General features: G+C 37.4%; 7 protein-coding genes and 2 non-coding genes across 9 annotated transcripts, besides 1 other annotated feature; 4 read left to right on the forward strand and 5 right to left on the reverse strand.

Moving 5' to 3' along the window:
* Positions 1 to 18: 18 nt before the first annotated feature.
* Positions 19 to 102, forward strand: YNCB0012W. Its single transcript has one exon. It is a non-coding gene; the product is annotated as a tRNA-Leu (tRNA).
* A 192-nt stretch (positions 103 to 294) lies between these two features.
* On the forward strand, positions 295 to 1,800 carry MRX18 (17-beta-hydroxysteroid dehydrogenase-like protein; the record flags this gene model as incomplete). Its single annotated transcript, NM_001178404.1, has 1 exon — positions 295 to 1,800. One exon carries the CDS (start codon positions 295 to 297, stop codon positions 1,798 to 1,800), a length of 1,506 nt encoding a protein of 501 aa, NP_009612.1.
* A 1,074-nt stretch (positions 1,801 to 2,874) lies between these two features.
* Positions 2,875 to 3,167: a long terminal repeat (Ty1 LTR).
* A 75-nt stretch (positions 3,168 to 3,242) lies between these two features.
* Positions 3,243 to 3,314, forward strand: YNCB0013W. The gene has a single exon. It is a non-coding gene; the product is annotated as a tRNA-Gln (tRNA).
* A 356-nt stretch (positions 3,315 to 3,670) lies between these two features.
* On the forward strand, positions 3,671 to 3,871 carry MNC1 (Mnc1p; the record flags this gene model as incomplete). Its single annotated transcript, NM_001270739.1, has 1 exon — positions 3,671 to 3,871. One exon carries the CDS (start codon positions 3,671 to 3,673, stop codon positions 3,869 to 3,871), a length of 201 nt encoding a protein of 66 aa, NP_001257668.1.
* Positions 3,872 to 4,608: 737 nt separating this feature from the next.
* Positions 4,609 to 5,709, reverse strand: MUM2 (Mum2p; the record flags this gene model as incomplete). The annotated part of the gene is made up of 1 exon (NM_001178405.1): positions 4,609 to 5,709. One exon carries the CDS (start codon positions 5,707 to 5,709, stop codon positions 4,609 to 4,611), a length of 1,101 nt encoding a protein of 366 aa, NP_009613.1.
* A 378-nt stretch (positions 5,710 to 6,087) lies between these two features.
* On the reverse strand, positions 6,088 to 8,433 carry UBP14 (ubiquitin-specific protease UBP14; the record flags this gene model as incomplete). Its single annotated transcript, NM_001178406.1, has 1 exon — positions 6,088 to 8,433. One exon carries the CDS (start codon positions 8,431 to 8,433, stop codon positions 6,088 to 6,090), a length of 2,346 nt encoding a protein of 781 aa, NP_009614.2.
* Positions 8,434 to 8,739: 306 nt separating this feature from the next.
* Positions 8,740 to 8,982, reverse strand: TSC3 (Tsc3p; the record flags this gene model as incomplete). The annotated part of the gene is made up of 1 exon (NM_001184442.3): positions 8,740 to 8,982. The coding sequence occupies one exon, from the start codon at positions 8,980 to 8,982 to the stop codon at positions 8,740 to 8,742; it is 243 nt and encodes an 80-aa protein (NP_116327.3).
* Positions 8,983 to 9,276: 294 nt separating this feature from the next.
* AKL1 (serine/threonine protein kinase AKL1) lies at positions 9,277 to 12,603 on the reverse strand (the record flags this gene model as incomplete). The annotated part of the gene is made up of 1 exon (NM_001178407.1): positions 9,277 to 12,603. One exon carries the CDS (start codon positions 12,601 to 12,603, stop codon positions 9,277 to 9,279), a length of 3,327 nt encoding a protein of 1,108 aa, NP_009615.1.
* Positions 12,604 to 13,067: 464 nt separating this feature from the next.
* Positions 13,068 to 14,930, reverse strand: ORC2 (origin recognition complex subunit 2; the record flags this gene model as incomplete). The annotated part of the gene is made up of 1 exon (NM_001178408.1): positions 13,068 to 14,930. One exon carries the CDS (start codon positions 14,928 to 14,930, stop codon positions 13,068 to 13,070), a length of 1,863 nt encoding a protein of 620 aa, NP_009616.1.
* Positions 14,931 to 16,657: the final 1,727 nt, after the last annotated feature.

Consider the following 16,657-nt stretch of genomic DNA (forward strand, 5'->3'; position numbering starts at 1 on the left):
ATAACTATTCATTTATACGGAGGGTTGGCCGAGTGGTCTAAGGCGGCAGACTTAAGATCTGTTGGACGGTTGTCCGCGCGAGTTCGAACCTCGCATCCTTCAGTAATATTTTTTTAATATACATTTTCTCTGCCATCATGGCTTAAAAAATGCTTAAAAGAAGGGAATTAGGGGGGATGGATGAACTAAGACATAACTTTCTTTTCTTCAATTCGAACTCTGTTGGGAAGAGTTGCTTTAAAAAAGACTCTCTATCCATCTATAAAATTTATTAAAACTTTTGAACTGCACAGAATGATTGGCTCACTTAGAAACAAATTTGAGCATTTCAAAGTTTCTGAAAAGGGAGGTCAAAATTTATCTACAACACTACCGAAACTACCCCCTGCAAAGGACCTTGATAGATCAACTATCTACAAGTACCGTTACAATTATGGTGTAAACTTGGGTGCGTTATTTGTGCTCGAACCATGGATTTTTTCTAAAGAAACCATTTGTACAATCGATGGGAAAGAATATGATAGCGAATTTGATGCTATTTCCCAACAATTGAAGAAGCATTCTTCTGAAGACGTTGCGAAAATGTTAAGCGATCACTATAAAAAGTACATTGATCGAATTGACTGGGAATGGCTATCTAAAGATGCCCATATTACAGCGTTACGTATTCCAATTGGATATTGGCATGTCGAAGATGGGAAGCATTTAGATTCGCTTCCATTTGCCCCATTGAGAAAAGTTTATGAGTTAGCCAAACCTTGGGAAAAACTTGGCGAATTAATCAATAATGCCAAGAAAATGAGCATTGGTGTATTGATAGATTTGCATGGTCTACCAGGAGGCGCTAATTGCGACTCACACAGTGGCTCGAAGAGTGGTGAAGCTGCGTTTTTCCACAAGGAAAAGTACATGACCAAAGTCTACAAAGATATTTTACCTGCAATTATTAACACAATGACTCTGGGCAACGAAAACATCATTGGTATTCAAGTGGTTAATGAGGCATGTTTTGATAATAACCCAAAGGGCCAAAAATTCTATTATTCAGAAGCCATTAATACCGTTGAAAAACTTCAACCAGGTTTACCTGTCATAATATCCGATGGTTGGTGGCCCCAACAATGGGCAGACTGGGTTAAAGAAAAACATTTTAGTGAAATAGTGGTCATTGATTCTCATGTCTACCGCTGTTTTTCTGATTCTGATAAGTCGAAGGATGCCAATTCCATTATCAAGGATTTGCCAAATACTGTGAATTTTCCTCATGAAGATGCCGATTATACTGTTGGTGAATTTTCTGGTGTTCTTGATGGACAAACTTGGAATAAAACTTCTGGCGACAGAGACGCTATTGTTCAAAAATACGTACAAACCCAAGCAGATGTATTTTCTCATGTAGCTAGTTGGGGTTGGTTTTTTTGGACTTTGCAGTTTGAATACGGTGATGGAGGTGAATGGGGCTTAGCTCCCATGATGCAGAAAGGAAATTTACCAAAACGTCCTCACGGTGATGACTTACAAGTCGACAAGAAGAAAATAGATTCAATAATCCATGAACACGAGGCTTATTGGAACGGTAAAGGTAAAAATTTTGAACACTGGAGGTTTGAGGATGGCATAAAGACAGCTGTTGATGATATAATTGCCTTTAGGAAATTTGACAATTCATTAATTGGTAGATGGCATTCATGGAAGTCGCAAAGAAGAGCTGAATACGTTTCTGCCAAAAAAGATAGCGAATTTATGTGGGAATGGGATCAAGGCTACCAACGTGGGTTAGATGAGTTTAATAAGTATTAAGAAATATACAAACACATATATACTAACTATAGGCGTTTCTATTCTTTTGGTTTACTGTCGAAAATAAAAAAAAAGCTGTTGTGGCGGCACTTCGTAAGTTTTCAATTATCCAGCTACTGCCAGTAGAGTACTCAATACTTTTACTTTCAGCTGAAATGAGGTTTTTCTTTAAATGAAGTTGATACGCAATATCATAAAAGCACCGGAATAATGGTAATCAAGATGAAGCGCTATGATATTTTTAGTATTTGCCATCTTCAAATCATTCTATTTTACCCAATAGAACATTCAAGTAAGGTGAACTATTTAAATTAAAAACTCAAGTAACATGGGCGATCTTTAAGCATTTGAGAGTTATTAAAAATTTCCGAATAGAGCAATAATGGAGGAAATTAAGTAAAAACTTTGAGCCAAAATAAATAATATTACAAAGCAAGCCAGAGTCTCTTTTTAATCAGAGGAAAGATGAGTTGATAAGCGTATAAGCTACTCTGCTGTGAATGTTTGAATCAACCTCCCAAAAGATGTATTGGAGGTATTAAGCTGCCTTGAAGTTGGGATTTGGCAGGGTTATAAAAAAGGCGTCATTGGCTAAACATGCAGCCACACATATTGTTGTTTCATAGCCATAAACTTTGATATAATGACCGAAAATTGTTTTTGCGTTGTTCCATAAGCCCAGCTGCCCGTTGGGTATTTTGAACTTTTGTCGCCAGGTATCGGCCGTTCCTAATATTATAGTAGCTTATACCATCAAGAAAGACACTACATCTAACTACTCAAACAAAAGTAACCCCACGGTTATGTTCACCGAGTTGCGTACGGTTAACATGTATTATATGGCAGCGCAAAAAGCGATGGCTGTGACAGATGATGAAGTCATCCATCGGTAATTGTCCATCTTAGGTAACAATTGCGAGGCAAGTAACACAGACTCTCGAGTACTTGTTTTTCAGGGTGTGAGAAGAGCCGTTGTTTACTTAGTGATAATTCACGCTATTTTGTTGAGCAAGTCATTAAACAATCTACTACCTGTAGCTCGTGAGTGGAATATCAAGGTGATATACACTTTTGTGTTCTAATGAAATTCAAATACTAATATTGACGAGTTTTCATATTACTAGTATATTATCATATAAGGTGTAAGAGAATGACATAAAGATTGAAAAAAAGTCAACGGATGTAATGGAAGCTGGATGACAACTTCTACAATGAAAGGAGAATAATAATGCTATAATGTCGAAATAGCAACTCTCTTTGTGAATTCTTCGCGTGGAGTAATTCTAGTGTCTTTTGTATTCACAATATTATAGCGTTTGAAAAACGATGTACTTCCAACAATTATTCCAAAATTCATCTATTTCTCAATGGTAATTCCTATTGATCAATTATTTTTCAAACCACTCAATTTAAAAAATTGTCAGAAATACCATCAATAAAAGGGTTTTATAGTGTAGTGGTTATCACTTTCGGTTTTGATCCGGACAACCCCGGTTCGAATCCGGGTAAGACCTTATTTTTATATATTTTTTCATGAATTATCGGACACTCTTAGAATGGAGATCTCGCAGATATGGGGCTGAGCCGTGCTGCATCAGTTAAGAAAGAAATAAGCCACCTCGATGCTGTGGTGAATAATTTACGGGAAATTTCTTGGCGTTTCTGTAAGTGACATGATCCGTTATAGTGCCGCAAAGCCAAAAATGTCTTATTTTTAGGTTAGCATCTTTTCAGCCTCGAAAAATGCTTGTTCAGCAATAATATATAAAAGTATCAGTAAAACAACACTTTTTGTTAGATGAACAATTGATTTTGTCTAGGTCCTTGTACTTTGAGAAATATCATCAAAAAAAAAAAGTGCGACATCACAATGAGACATCAATACTATCAACCACAACCGATGTATTATCAACCACAACCGCAACCTATATACATACAACAAGGGCCGCCGCCACCAAGAAATGATTGTTGTTGTTGTTGTAACTGTGGCGATTGCTGTTCAGCAATTGCGAACGTTTTATGTTGTCTGTGTCTAATTGATCTATGTTGTAGCTGCGCTGGCGGCATGTAAGCTGTGGTTTGCCTTGTAAGCTGTGGTTTGCCTTGTATCATCATGAACGCTTTTCTTCGTGGAGTAGTCTTCCTATATTGTTTCCGGTGGTTACCATCAAGATAATTTACACACACAAAATTTTCCGCTGTACGTTTGCGAGTGGCATAACGAATAATATGTATCCTATCATTTCAATGAATCACAGCTGAGCACATTTGAATTTTATTGTTAAATGGAATGCCGTTAAATGTATTATGTAATATCCATAAAAGTTCACACTGATTGTTCACTTTTATGAACCTCTAGGATTAAAAGTACGTCTTTGTTAATGAAGCCAGCAAAAAATGGAGAACATCAGGAACAAAGCGGCATAGCTTTGATCTTGCCTTGATGCTTCTAAAAAAATATATACGTTTGTAAGTATATACTCCAATTTTCAATAGTATTTTAATGAATAATTTTTATAAATAGAGGTAAGAGATTAGACACGTTATCTGGAGGTAATAACTAAGTAAATAAATAACAGCTACGTTGCTCTTTTTGGAAAAAGCATAAAACTCAGCCATCTAAGACAACATACTTAAAAAAGTAATAGTCTTTGATACATTCCTCGTGTAGGACAAAAGCAAAAATTCTCTTCCGTTTATTTTTCATGAAAAAAGCTTGTATCATATACACATATCTATATATTTGCATATTATTCTTTTTCGTTTTTTAGAATTAGCCATATGTTCTCGATAATGAGTAAACCTCTTTCAATTAGCAACGTCCTCCTTTGAAGACTCCTTTGAAGCCAAATGGGCTTCCAAAGATGCGATTTTTTCTCTTAATTCTAGATTTTCTTTTTTGGCCAACTGCAGTTCAATTTGGGTCTCTTTTGATCTGCCATATGCTAACATCTTGGCCATTTCTTTGTTCTCGTTTGTTAAGTTTTCTAATCTTACCACCATTTTGTGAGCAATCGATTCTGCATCATACCTGCCATACTTAGTCACTGAATTTGTTGGATTTAGCGCCAGTGCAGTTAATATACTTTCCAGATTTTCTTTCGTCTCTGCTAACTCCTTTTCCTTTGCATGCAGTGACGATGACAGTTTTCTGAATATCACTTCCAAGGAAGCTGGCAATTCGAAAGTTTGGGGTATATGGCAGTTTTCCTTCTCATACTTATGCTCATTCTGCTTGTAGTTTAGCCCCTCGTTGAAAATTTTCTTTAGCCTTTGAATTTCGTTCTCGAGTGATTCGATTTGACTTTCCTTTATTTGTAGTTCTACTTCCAATGCTTCCATTCTGTCATCTTTATTTGAATTCATCTCATTGCTGTTGACATTATTCATTGAGAGCGCTGTCACATGATTAAAAGGAACAAATGAATTCTTGAATGCCGTACTATTGATTGAGGTTTTAGCGGTCATATTAGACATTGATGACATCGAGTCATTAGGATTCCCATTAGTATCCTTGTTATTTGTCATATTATTCATTGGATCCAGCCAATAATCATTAGCAGTTGCCCCATTCATGATATTGTTATGATTGAGAGTATTTCTCATAGATGCTTGTGGTACATTCTGGTAATTATAGGTATTCATTGATGGGGGCATGTTGAAATTTGTTGTACTGTTCAAGCTATGTTGACCCGTTAAGGGACTAGCCGACGAACCTTGAGGAAGCATGGAATTATTCATTTTACTCGCCTGACCTAAGGTGTTCATTAATCCCGGCCTGGCATCGTTTCTTTCACCAGATTCGTATAGGGCTTGTTGCTGTGACTGTTGGTGGGGATGAAATGCCAAATTGTTAAAGGACGTTTCCAACGAATGTTGGGGATCATAATCATAAGCCATGTAATTCATTTTTACAACAGTATTCCAAACGAGCCGTGTATGCAAAAAGAATGAGGTCAAATCAAAAGATCAAGTACCAAGCCAGCTGATTCTCTTCTTACTAAGTTTGACTATCGTTTACATTTCTTGCTTGTTGTTTCATCAAACAATGTACTCTTTTCTTGTTTTAAATGATTTTTTAGCGGCGAAGGTAACAGCAGCAAAAAAAAAAAAGAAAAAACATTGCAAAATAGCTAATGGAAATGGATTTATTACTGAAATATGTAGAAATATTTAACTCGATAGATTTGATCATACACATATAATGCAAAATATATATATATATATATATATATATATATATATATATATGTGTGTGTGTGTGTGTGTGTGTGTGTAAACGTTCTTTTAGCATCTTGTATAGAAATAAATATAACCATTTTTTTTCATATCTTCAATGCTGTCGGCAGCAACTAGTTTCTCATCGTTATAAAGAACCCACTTCCATTTGTCTGCCACTAGTTTACGAATAAAAACAACATAGTGACCAGAATGGACAGAATTTCCCTTATGACAAATAACTGCAGTTAAAGCGTACGGTTTAGCGGTCGAATATCCAAGATCCTTTTTTTGTTGCTGTTCTTCATTTGGCACTTCAGGTTCGGGAAATGTTCCATCATCATCCATGTTGTTAAATACCCATTCAACACTACGATTAACATCTCCGTTGTTGAGTATCAAGGCTTTACGACATAAGTTGGGATTTAGTCCCATGGATAACATTGAAGTCAATGATACCTCATCCACTTCTCTCTTATCTTTCTTGGGGACATTAGGAGGCGGGACAAAGGGATCATTTAAATCAGGGTCATCCATATGCTGGAATAGCCAATTCATAGCGCTCTCAGCGTCTTGGTTTCCGGTGTTAAATAGGGCGCGCACGCTAGCATTTTGAGTAAAGCCCATTTCAATTAATTGAGAAATACTGCATTGGTTTGGCGTAAAAGAGCTACGGTTTTCGTCCTCATCAGGCAATAAGTTTTCAGTTTGAGGATCAAATCCTTGTGATAAATAAGACGAAACATCTAGCATATCATCCCTGTCTATTAAACCTGGTAAAGAAAGCTCATTACTTGTCTTAACAGGAATCCAGTTCTGTAATCTAATCCTTATTGGGTTCAAAATAAGTGTTTGAGGAAGAGATTTGAAACCAGGTTTTTTATTTGCGGTAACCTTTTCCTTACAATTAGCACATTTAAATTCAATCGTCTGCCCTTCAAAATACGCCTTGATTCTCTCTAACATATCTTGAGGTTCATCATTCTCCTCTAAGGGAATCTGTATAGCCTCTGTGGGTTCATAAGAATATTTAACCTTCCCGCAAATGTTACATTGGAGCCTATCCTCCATCATAAATCTAACTAAATCGTTGGGATTTGGAATACCTGAAGAACTACTTGAAAAAAATTTCTTGTCTAACAAGTCTAAAAGGAAGGTTAGAAATTCCATCGCATCCTGTTGTCTATTGGAACTGAATTCCTGATGATTTTGCCCAATGCATTTCTTGAAAGTAGTAGGTTTGATACCATTTGGATATAGTTCGGGTTCACATTTCATGGCATTGAGTAGCTTGATCCATTGGCACTTTAAATTATTGTCCGGATATACAACATCCAGTGGAAATTTACTTCCTAGAAAATCCAAGGACCAATTCGGGACGCCACCATTCACCAAGCTTTGTATAACCGAATTTAAGTAACAGGAATTACCCAAATTGATCAGACCACAGCCATAATTCTTACTAGCGGATAATTTTTCAAATTCTTTACCGCTAGAATCGACCATTCTAAATTGCCAATTTTCGTTCTGTTCCACTTGTAATTGAACTAGAGTCTTTTCATCCGCAATCTTTTCTTGTATGTTAATTCCGTATATTTGTAGTGCACTGCCTAAATTAACATTATCTGGAAATCTAGTTTCGTCGTCACATGCGTAACAATACAGATCATAGGTTGAAGAGCTTAAAGACCCTAATTTGATAGCTAATGGGTGATTATTATTACTCCGATAATGATCCAAAGCATGCGAGTGACCATCAATCCCGATTTGTTCCCTGCCACATCCGATATTACCACAATGTAGGCATAACCAGAGATTTTGAGTCAAATCACAGGAAGAGCATTGGTTTAAATTCACAGTATTTTCGGGCTTAGATGGAATTTGAAAGTTTTCTGTATGTGGACAGGTGCTGATTTCTAACACCCAGGAGTTCTTCTTATCCTCGAAGTCTTGTGACTTCGCCTTTAATATCTTTTCAATCTTCTCCAAGGCCGTAGAAGAAATGTCAGAGTCTGTCGACTTCGAAAGTACGGTCCTGGGAACATTTTCACCATTGAACCTTTGTAAACTCCAAATAGTGTTGTGGGTGTCGTCTTCTGACGTCTCAATTACCTGTAGCTTTATTTTTTTGTTGTTATTATTTTCTTCTACATTTTCTTGCTTAGGTTTCTCCACTTTAGCAATAGTTAAATAATTGGAATGTATGGTATCGCAAGCATATTCTGTGACTCGGATATGGAGTGGAACATGTCTGTTGCACGTAGCTTGGAAACAGTTTAAGCATATATTCAATGAATGTTTAGGTGATGCATTGAGGGCCAATGGTTCATTATAAGGGGATTCAAAGCAATAAATACACTCATCTTTTGAAACGACTGCAGGAACGTTAACGTTTTCTAGTACTGCTTCTGCCATTTCTGAATGTGAGAAAGACTTCGGGCTCTCTTTTTGGATGAATTTACCTGTCATCTCTACTGCCATTGCAAGTCGCTTTTCACTGTGATTTCATCAAGTGATAAATTTGATCTCATTCCAAACGATGTCATTTTTCAAAGGCACATCAACTGTTATAAATTATATCCTATAGCCACAAGCAATTATTAGTTTATGTATTGTGTGTATATTTATGTAACTCTATCCTCCATGATATCCTCCTAAATTTTCTGTCCCCTTGCCTCCAGCTTATACTATTATTAACCGAATAAGGATATAAATAATCATTCAAAGGAAGCAATACTTTAGTATACCGAAGAAACTCAAACTGAAAATTGTGAGAAAAAAAACATGGAGGAAGAATGAATCAAAAGAGGCCATTAAATAAAAGGGTAAATGTATGTAGTAGGTCCAATAAAGCTTTTCCACCACTTCTTCAATAGTATTTAGTATGCCTTCTGATTTCCCATTACGTCTTTTAGCTTCCTTAGTGGTGGGTATGTACACCATCGAGCTTTTATGTTGTGTCATTTCTTCCCCTTATGATATGTTCCACCTTTGTTCTTCCGGTTTCTACACTCTTTATCTCTAGTACTTTTAAAATGGTGTCATTTCTGTCAAATTGCGAGCACTATTACTCTTCACTTAACCGCTTCTCGTTAAGCGCGTCAGGAGTAAACGTCATCTCGCACGATATGCTTAATGCATATGATTTGAGTTACTATTGTTCTATCAATTTAGTTTTTGAGGAAGATATACGGATTGTCTGCGCCTCTATATGTAACAATGTATGTATATGATTTTATATGTGCTCTATTTATCGAATCATTTCTCGCTTCTAAAGACTGAGAAAAAAGATCTCCTTTTCCCGTTACTGCCACCACTACTGGATGCACTACTTGCCATCGCTTCACGACGGACCCTTTCCAAATCAAGCGATTGACGGGCCCTAGCGAAGGATTTTCTCATCTCTGATGGAGTTGAGGTGCTAATAGTAATGCTGCTATTGCTATCCTTATCCTTCGAATGCCGGTATCTTTCCAAATCGTGCCTTTGCTTGGAACCAGTCCTGTGTGTTTCATGCTTGCCATTTGACCGGGTTGACAGTTCGTGACCAGTACTGTGGCGCTTATTCTCAGTTATTGCGGTGGAAGCATGAGGTGAAACTCTATACGAGTGATGTGAATTTGGTGCTGGCGAGTCGTTTTTATTTCTATGCTCTTGAGTTAACGTTGGTGAAGACAGATTTACTTCCTGGAAATTCAGATCCAATGACTGCCGCGGTTGCCTTGTTGATACGCTGCTGAAGTCCTTGCTTTTGAATTGATTAGACTTACTAGCATCACTTGATCTTGCCTGGTCTTTATGACCTCTTTCATTATGGAGTGGTCTTCTTTCAGCTGTTTTTCCTCTCCTTGCATCATCCAAATCAATATCAATGCTTTCGCTGGAGACCATACTATCTCCCAATTCGTCTGTTGAATAATTGTTCCTCTTACTGGAACCTTTGCGTCCAGAAAGCTTAGCTTGTTGAATTGATGCAGACGATGAAGACGATGAAAAGGAGGAGACAGCAGCACCAGTATCATCTCTTGATAAGTCCATCTCATTCAAACTTAAATTTAAAACGCCATTTCGATTATTGTTCGAGCCTTTGATAGTTCCTGAACCGCCGGCATCTTCGATACCGCCAGTTTGAGGCTCATTTGTATCTTGGAAAGATTGCTTTCCTGCATCTTCTTTTAATGGAGATAGTTCAATTAAGAGAGCTTCATTTTTAGAGGATGAGTGCATTGGTTCATTTGCAGAATTTCCTGCAAGAATTGGAGGTTCACCCCCCTGAGCATTTCTCATATCTTCTGTGGTATGATTTGTTCTATCAGAGACGTAAGTACCATTATTATTTGCATTTTGAATTTGCATTTGCTGTTGGACTTGCAGTTGTTGCTGAACTTGCATCTGCTGCTTGGCTTGCATCTGTTGCTTTGCCTGCATCTGTTGTGCCTGCAATTGCTGGGCTTGTATCTGTTGCGCTTGCTGCTGATTCATGGAAATAACAGGTCTCACCATTGGAATTGCTGGGGAATTTTGACTTGGGAGATATCCTGACTGGGAGTTCGTGGCGTAATTTTGAGAAATATTCTGAAAGTTGACTCTTCTATTACCACTATCTCCAGCAATAGTTCCACCCAACTGCATAGGTTTATTGGACCGATCCCTCCCAGTGTAGAAATTTCTTTGGCTATAATTAGCAGGTCCTTTGGGTTGGTCCTGTTGTTGCTGCTGTTGTTCAACTCTAGATTGATACTGAGATTCATCTGGAAAGGTATTCCCTTGTGTACCTGTTTGATTTTGAGCTTGCTGATATCTCTGGCCTTGCTGTTGTTCTTCCAGGAAAAAGTTACTTGCGTCATTGCTCAATTCATTCGTAGAATGGTATGCAACATTCATTTTTGGAAAGGGATTATTCGATTTATGTTGTTTCATCTTATTAATACCAGCAGTTTTCTCGTTCGCCAAGGCTTCGTCTGACCCGATCGTTGCTGCACCATATGATGTGCTCTTCATTGATCTGCCACCTGAAGAATAAGAGCTTGTGCTCTTTTGCCTCTGTGGTAGTGATTGGGTATTCAAACGAGGACTTTGTTCAGAAATAGTCGGATCACTTGATTGTTTGACCAATTCTTTGTCCAAATAAGTATCTAATTCGCTCACGCTTGGATAATATAACTCTCCAGGAGTTTTATTTTCAAAAATTGATTTGTCCTCTATACCTGGAGACTGGATTGTATTGATTTCTTGAGGATTATTGGCTGTACCAGAACTGTTAGCATTCGATGTTGTTCTTGACGATTTATCTTCGGACAGGGTAGACTTCCTCTGATCGGATTGACTTTCTTTCTCTTCTTCAAGTTCTTGGCCGACATTTTGAGATGGTATTCTAGAAACAGCGGCATGACCGTCACTAGCGTTCATGGGAAGTTTGGATGAGATTTCAAAAGAAGAAAGAAACATGTCATTCAGTAAGTTTTCTTCTGAGTCACTCAATTTATTGTTCTGCATAATTTTCTTTTGTTGTAGCTGGTACATTTGCAATTGAACATTTTGTAATTTATTCTGAAACTGCGTATATTTAGAAAAATTATAGGCACCTTCCGCATACTTATCCTCGATTGGAACTTCCACATTTAAAATCTCACATAAATGGTATAATACTTGATAAATGTTCGGTCTCAAATTTGGGTTTTCCGCCAACATGATAATGATTAAGTTGATTAGTTTTGATGAATATTTGTTGACAGGAAATTCATATTTGGAATGTAATATAGCAAATTGACCTGTCATTTCAAAAGGGGTGGTGAAAAATAATAATTTGTAAAGGAAAACTCCCAAAGCCCATATGTCTGATTTTTCGTTAATGGGCAGACATCTGTAAAGGTCAATCATTTCAGGGGACCTATACTGCGGAGTAGTATGCACATAGATGTTTTGAGTCAAAAGAGCAATATCTTGATGAGTAGTGACAATTGGGAAACATGTCGACGTGGACCCAAAATCAGCTAGCTTGAAATTGTTTTTGGCATCTACCAAGACATTTTCAATCTTGATATCGCGATGGATCAAGGACACAGGAAGGTAGTGCATTTGAGAGATAGAAAGAGCAACGTCATACATAATTTTCACAATTTCAGCTTCTGTCAGTTTCGTTGACAATCGTTGGTTCATATAATCTAGCAAAGATTTGTTTGGACACAATTCCATTAGCAAAAGAACCTCAAATCCTTGAACGCCATCACGACGGCGAGAGGCGTTGGAATCGAAGTATTGTACTATATTTGGGGCCCCTTTCAATTTCTTCATTACCTCCACTTCATTTCTCATCTCGTTCAATCCATTCTCATCTTGAACTAATACTCTTTTCAGACATGCGACATCGCCAATCTTTAAGGGAACACTTGCTGTATTATCAAATTCATTAAGATACTCTAGGAATTTCACCACGTAAATTTGAGCAAAGCCACCTTCTGCTAAATAATTTACCACTTCAACTTTATGTGTGCCTACGCAGACAATATGGCCTGGAGTGTACCTCTCTACCGCCGGATGGCCCATTGCCGAAACGCTTCTAGAAGTACCATTCGTGATCGACATGATCAGTGCTAATTAGAAAGAAAATAACAGGCGACAGGGACGAAAACAAGAGCTTGGGAAAACGTAATAGCAAAAAATGAATGGCAACTAAAATTATCTCTATGATGTCCTGTGTTGCTTATGCTCCCGAGGCACCGATTCTGATTCAACAATGCTATTGAATTTACTCATTCAAGAAAGGGGGTTCATAGGATTATGGCTTTTATTCAGTATTTTTAAGTTTTTTCGGTTATTGAGCTCTGAATAGGGCATTTTCAGAATGGCGGGGTTCACCTAAAAAAAATGAAAAACAAATATAGGTCATAACTCGTCTGAATTTTCGAAGAGCTCATCAGACGTTTTTCAGTAGGGTTATATGAGAAGTTTTTTAGTCGTTTTAAGATACATCACTAAGTATTGTTGGTTATGGGAAAGCAAAGCTAGCAAGCCTAGTACTATTACAATTGTTCGTGATATGTATACATTTATAGAGTATTTAAAACGGTTTTCAGAAGTTTTTCAAGTTCCGCATACGTGTAGGGTACCCAAATAATTTCCATTCCAGAATTGTTCTTAGTTATGTTGGCCATTTTATGTTCTATGAATTCTCTAAGCATCGACCTTAGAGCTATCTCATTAGAAGCAATAAAATCAGCGGCACAGAGATGGTTGAAAAGTTTAAGTTCTACTCCAGTTCTTTGAGTACCACGCTTAGGACCTGTGTTAGCGGATAGATTCCCCATATTCTGCATTTGTGTTTCAATAAGCAACTTATACATCTTCTTGGAGTTCACAGTAAGTGATTGTAAGACGTATTTCGCACCTTCAGCACCACTGCTGGTATCGCTTTTACCCATCTTCATCACATCTTGGAACGTAGACTCGACTGTCGACGGTTCAAAATTCGAAATATCATGAAAGACAAAGTTGTAGTTTTGGGCCTTCATGTTGTCCCAGAGGAGCGGAGCGTAAATGTGGTCTGTAGAGGCGACTATGGCGATTTGTCTGATGACGGAGAGGAAGCTTAGCATCGTCTGAAAAGTGTTTTTCCTTATGCTAGGACCATCCAGATTATGCACTACAAGTATTAATTTGATATCTAAAGGTTGATTTTTGTAGAAATCAATCATCTTTTGGATCTGCAAAATCACATGATTGCCCCAGTACTTAGTTTCGCTTCTTGTCAACTCAGCGGGGACCAAAAGATCGGTAATCTCTTTGAAGACGTCACGATAGTTACAGCTAGGGTTGTAACCATTTAAAATAAGGCATGGGATGGAATTTACAGGTTTGTTTTGTTGTAATTCATTCTCATAAGCCAGTTGCGAGTACGCGATTTTCGGAGACAAGTAGTCAATGGCAAACTCTTCCAAAAAATTACGTTTCGAACCTACACCATAAAATAATAAGGAGAATCCTTGAGTCAATTCAAACCAATACTGGGGAAACATTTTTTTCTGAATTTCAAATAACTTTTGCCTGGGACGTTTTTGAAAATTTTCGTTGAAAAAGTTTGATACTAGGGAAAACTCTTCTCTGGTAACGTCAGGTGCCATTGACATGGTGTGCCTTGACTTCGCATTAGTTCTGACAATTTTTCTTTGGTCGAAATATCCTTCAAAAGTATCCAAAAACGAGCTTGCTGACTTGGTTTCCGAAGTTTGGTAGAGCTTTTTATTTTTCGGTACAGGGGTTGGAGTAAAATTTCTACTCAAGGTTAATTTACCTGGGGAGGTTGAGTCTTTATATTCTTTTAAATTATTCATTATAATTTGCTTTAGGGGCGAAGTAAAATCATGATTAGTGGTTAAAGACTTCTTAGATGGTGTTGCAGGTTCTGGTGGCTCGGGTGAATTTGATACAAAATTATCATCAGTTTGTGGAGTCACATTATCTTCATATGTTGTGGTCGCTACCTGTATTTTTTCGCGTTCTCTTTTCTCTTTTATCCCCGTCTTTTCCATCACCTGCTTGTTGTTAGAAGTCTTGCTTTCCTCATTGACATTACCTGATGTATCTTTGTCCAATTTCCTCTTTTTCTTAGAGGAAATTGTATCTTTCTCATCCTTCTTGATCCTATCAGTTAATTCTTCCTGTATCTTTCTTGGTCTTCCACGTTTACGGGGAGCTTTACTTGGCGTTTTAGGTTTGAGTGCCGGATCTGGAGATGTATTTTTCCTTTCGTTGCCTACAAGCGAGATTCTTTCCAACAAATTCTTCTTTGATGAATGAATTCTTCTCAGTTGTCTTTCTCCATGTGGGTCAACCCTTTTTGGGGTTACATTCCTGCTTTTTGCCGGAGACGATAGGATATCATTATGCTCTACAAAGTCTTCCCCATTTAGCATGTTATGGCAATTCGCAGTACTACAAAAACTTGTTTTAAAGATATAGCAAATAAGATCAATGATCAATTATCAAATACAATTTCAGCTAATATATTCTACTTTGTCTTAATTTAAAGGTGGTTCCTATTTCTTTATAACTTTTACACATTGTGAAGAATAACAATTCTGCTTACTATTGTCATTTCCACCTCAATGATGCGGTGAGTGGGTGTTCTGAAAAATTTTCCCGATTTTGCTAGACTAGAAATTGGTACTAGCTGATCCATATCACATTTACGCGAATAAGTCGATATTTATGCATGGATATTTGGCCTTTTACGACACTTATTCTTATGATCCATTGAAAGATGGTTCATATTACATATAAAGGTGCCACAGCAAGTTAATGTCACGGCAGCTAGTGACGCTATTGCTAGTTTACACCTAGATGAGGCCACTGGAGAAATGGTCTCTAAGACAGAGTTGAAGAAGCGTATTAAGGGAATACAAATTGAGGCCAAAAAGCTGTCAAAAAGACTCTTGCGAAACCAAAACCAGCTTCGAAAAGACTAATTTCCTGGCCGGTTTATAGTCATCTCAATACTAGATCACAGCAAATCCAATTAAGAAACAGACTCTTGATATAAATTTTTATCCATACAAGTTCCGATTATATATATTCAATCCTGAATTTTTGGCCAAGTATGCCCATTCAAAAAGGCGAAAATTTCCCTTAAGAGAAGTTTCACATTGCTAGGAGAGTTCATGCAGAAAGAGAATCAGCTTAAAAATTGAAATTCTACGTTCTCAATGGTGGTGTTGAGCTCTAAATTATTTTACAATTTCAGGATTATTACGACGAGAACCCATAAAAAGGAGCATGACCTTTAAGGAGGAGTAATATATATCCACCAAAGAAGACCGGCGGAGATGAGATATATTTTTTTCGTTAACAGAGTGCAATTGACAACTTGTTTGCACTTGCCTGCTAACTGTTTTGGTTTCAAAGATCAAGAAAATAGATAGAACCCGTTTTATTATTCAATTGACATCGCCCGTTATATCAGACGATTTTTGGATCAAAAAAAGTTTATTGGAGCAGAAGCAATTCTGAAATGAAGGTCCTAATATGACCCCAATATGACACATAATTCGGAATCTGCCACTTGTGAGTTTTATCAAGCCTATGCGGATGTTTGTGACTAGTTGGATATGACTGAATTAATACTTTCAGAAATGGACAAGGAGATATGTGATTCTCTATTATCAAATACCATTTGAACCTTACTGGTCCAGCTAAAAAAGAGCTAGAATTCATCTGTTCTAGCCCATGGAAGAGAACCGATATGATTGGCAGATAGAAACCATACTGATTCGCGTCGTATCTAGCACAACCCACGTAAGAACCTTAATTGACGAACAGTCAAACCTTCTTGGCTTTTACAACCGAGAGGAAATACTAAGTCAACATCAAGGTGGCAAACACAATTCACAGTATCTAATTTTTCGTTATATCACATTGGAAAAAGTATTAACGTATAATTTCCATCTGCTGAGCACTTGCTGCCGTTGAGACCGGCGAATTTTTGAAAGAAGTGTATGCCAATAATAAATTGGAAAGCCCATTAAATAATGCTCTTATGTTGGATAAGCTTTCTTCGGTGGAATAAAAGGCACATGTATCAACCTGACTTTCACTTTTACTTAACCCCAAGCTATGTCTCCATTGGCCAGGTACTCAAAAGAAC

This window comes from Saccharomyces cerevisiae, chromosome II (genome assembly GCF_000146045.2).
Source record: "Saccharomyces cerevisiae S288C chromosome II, complete sequence".
NCBI classification, from domain to species: domain Eukaryota; kingdom Fungi; phylum Ascomycota; class Saccharomycetes; order Saccharomycetales; family Saccharomycetaceae; genus Saccharomyces; species Saccharomyces cerevisiae.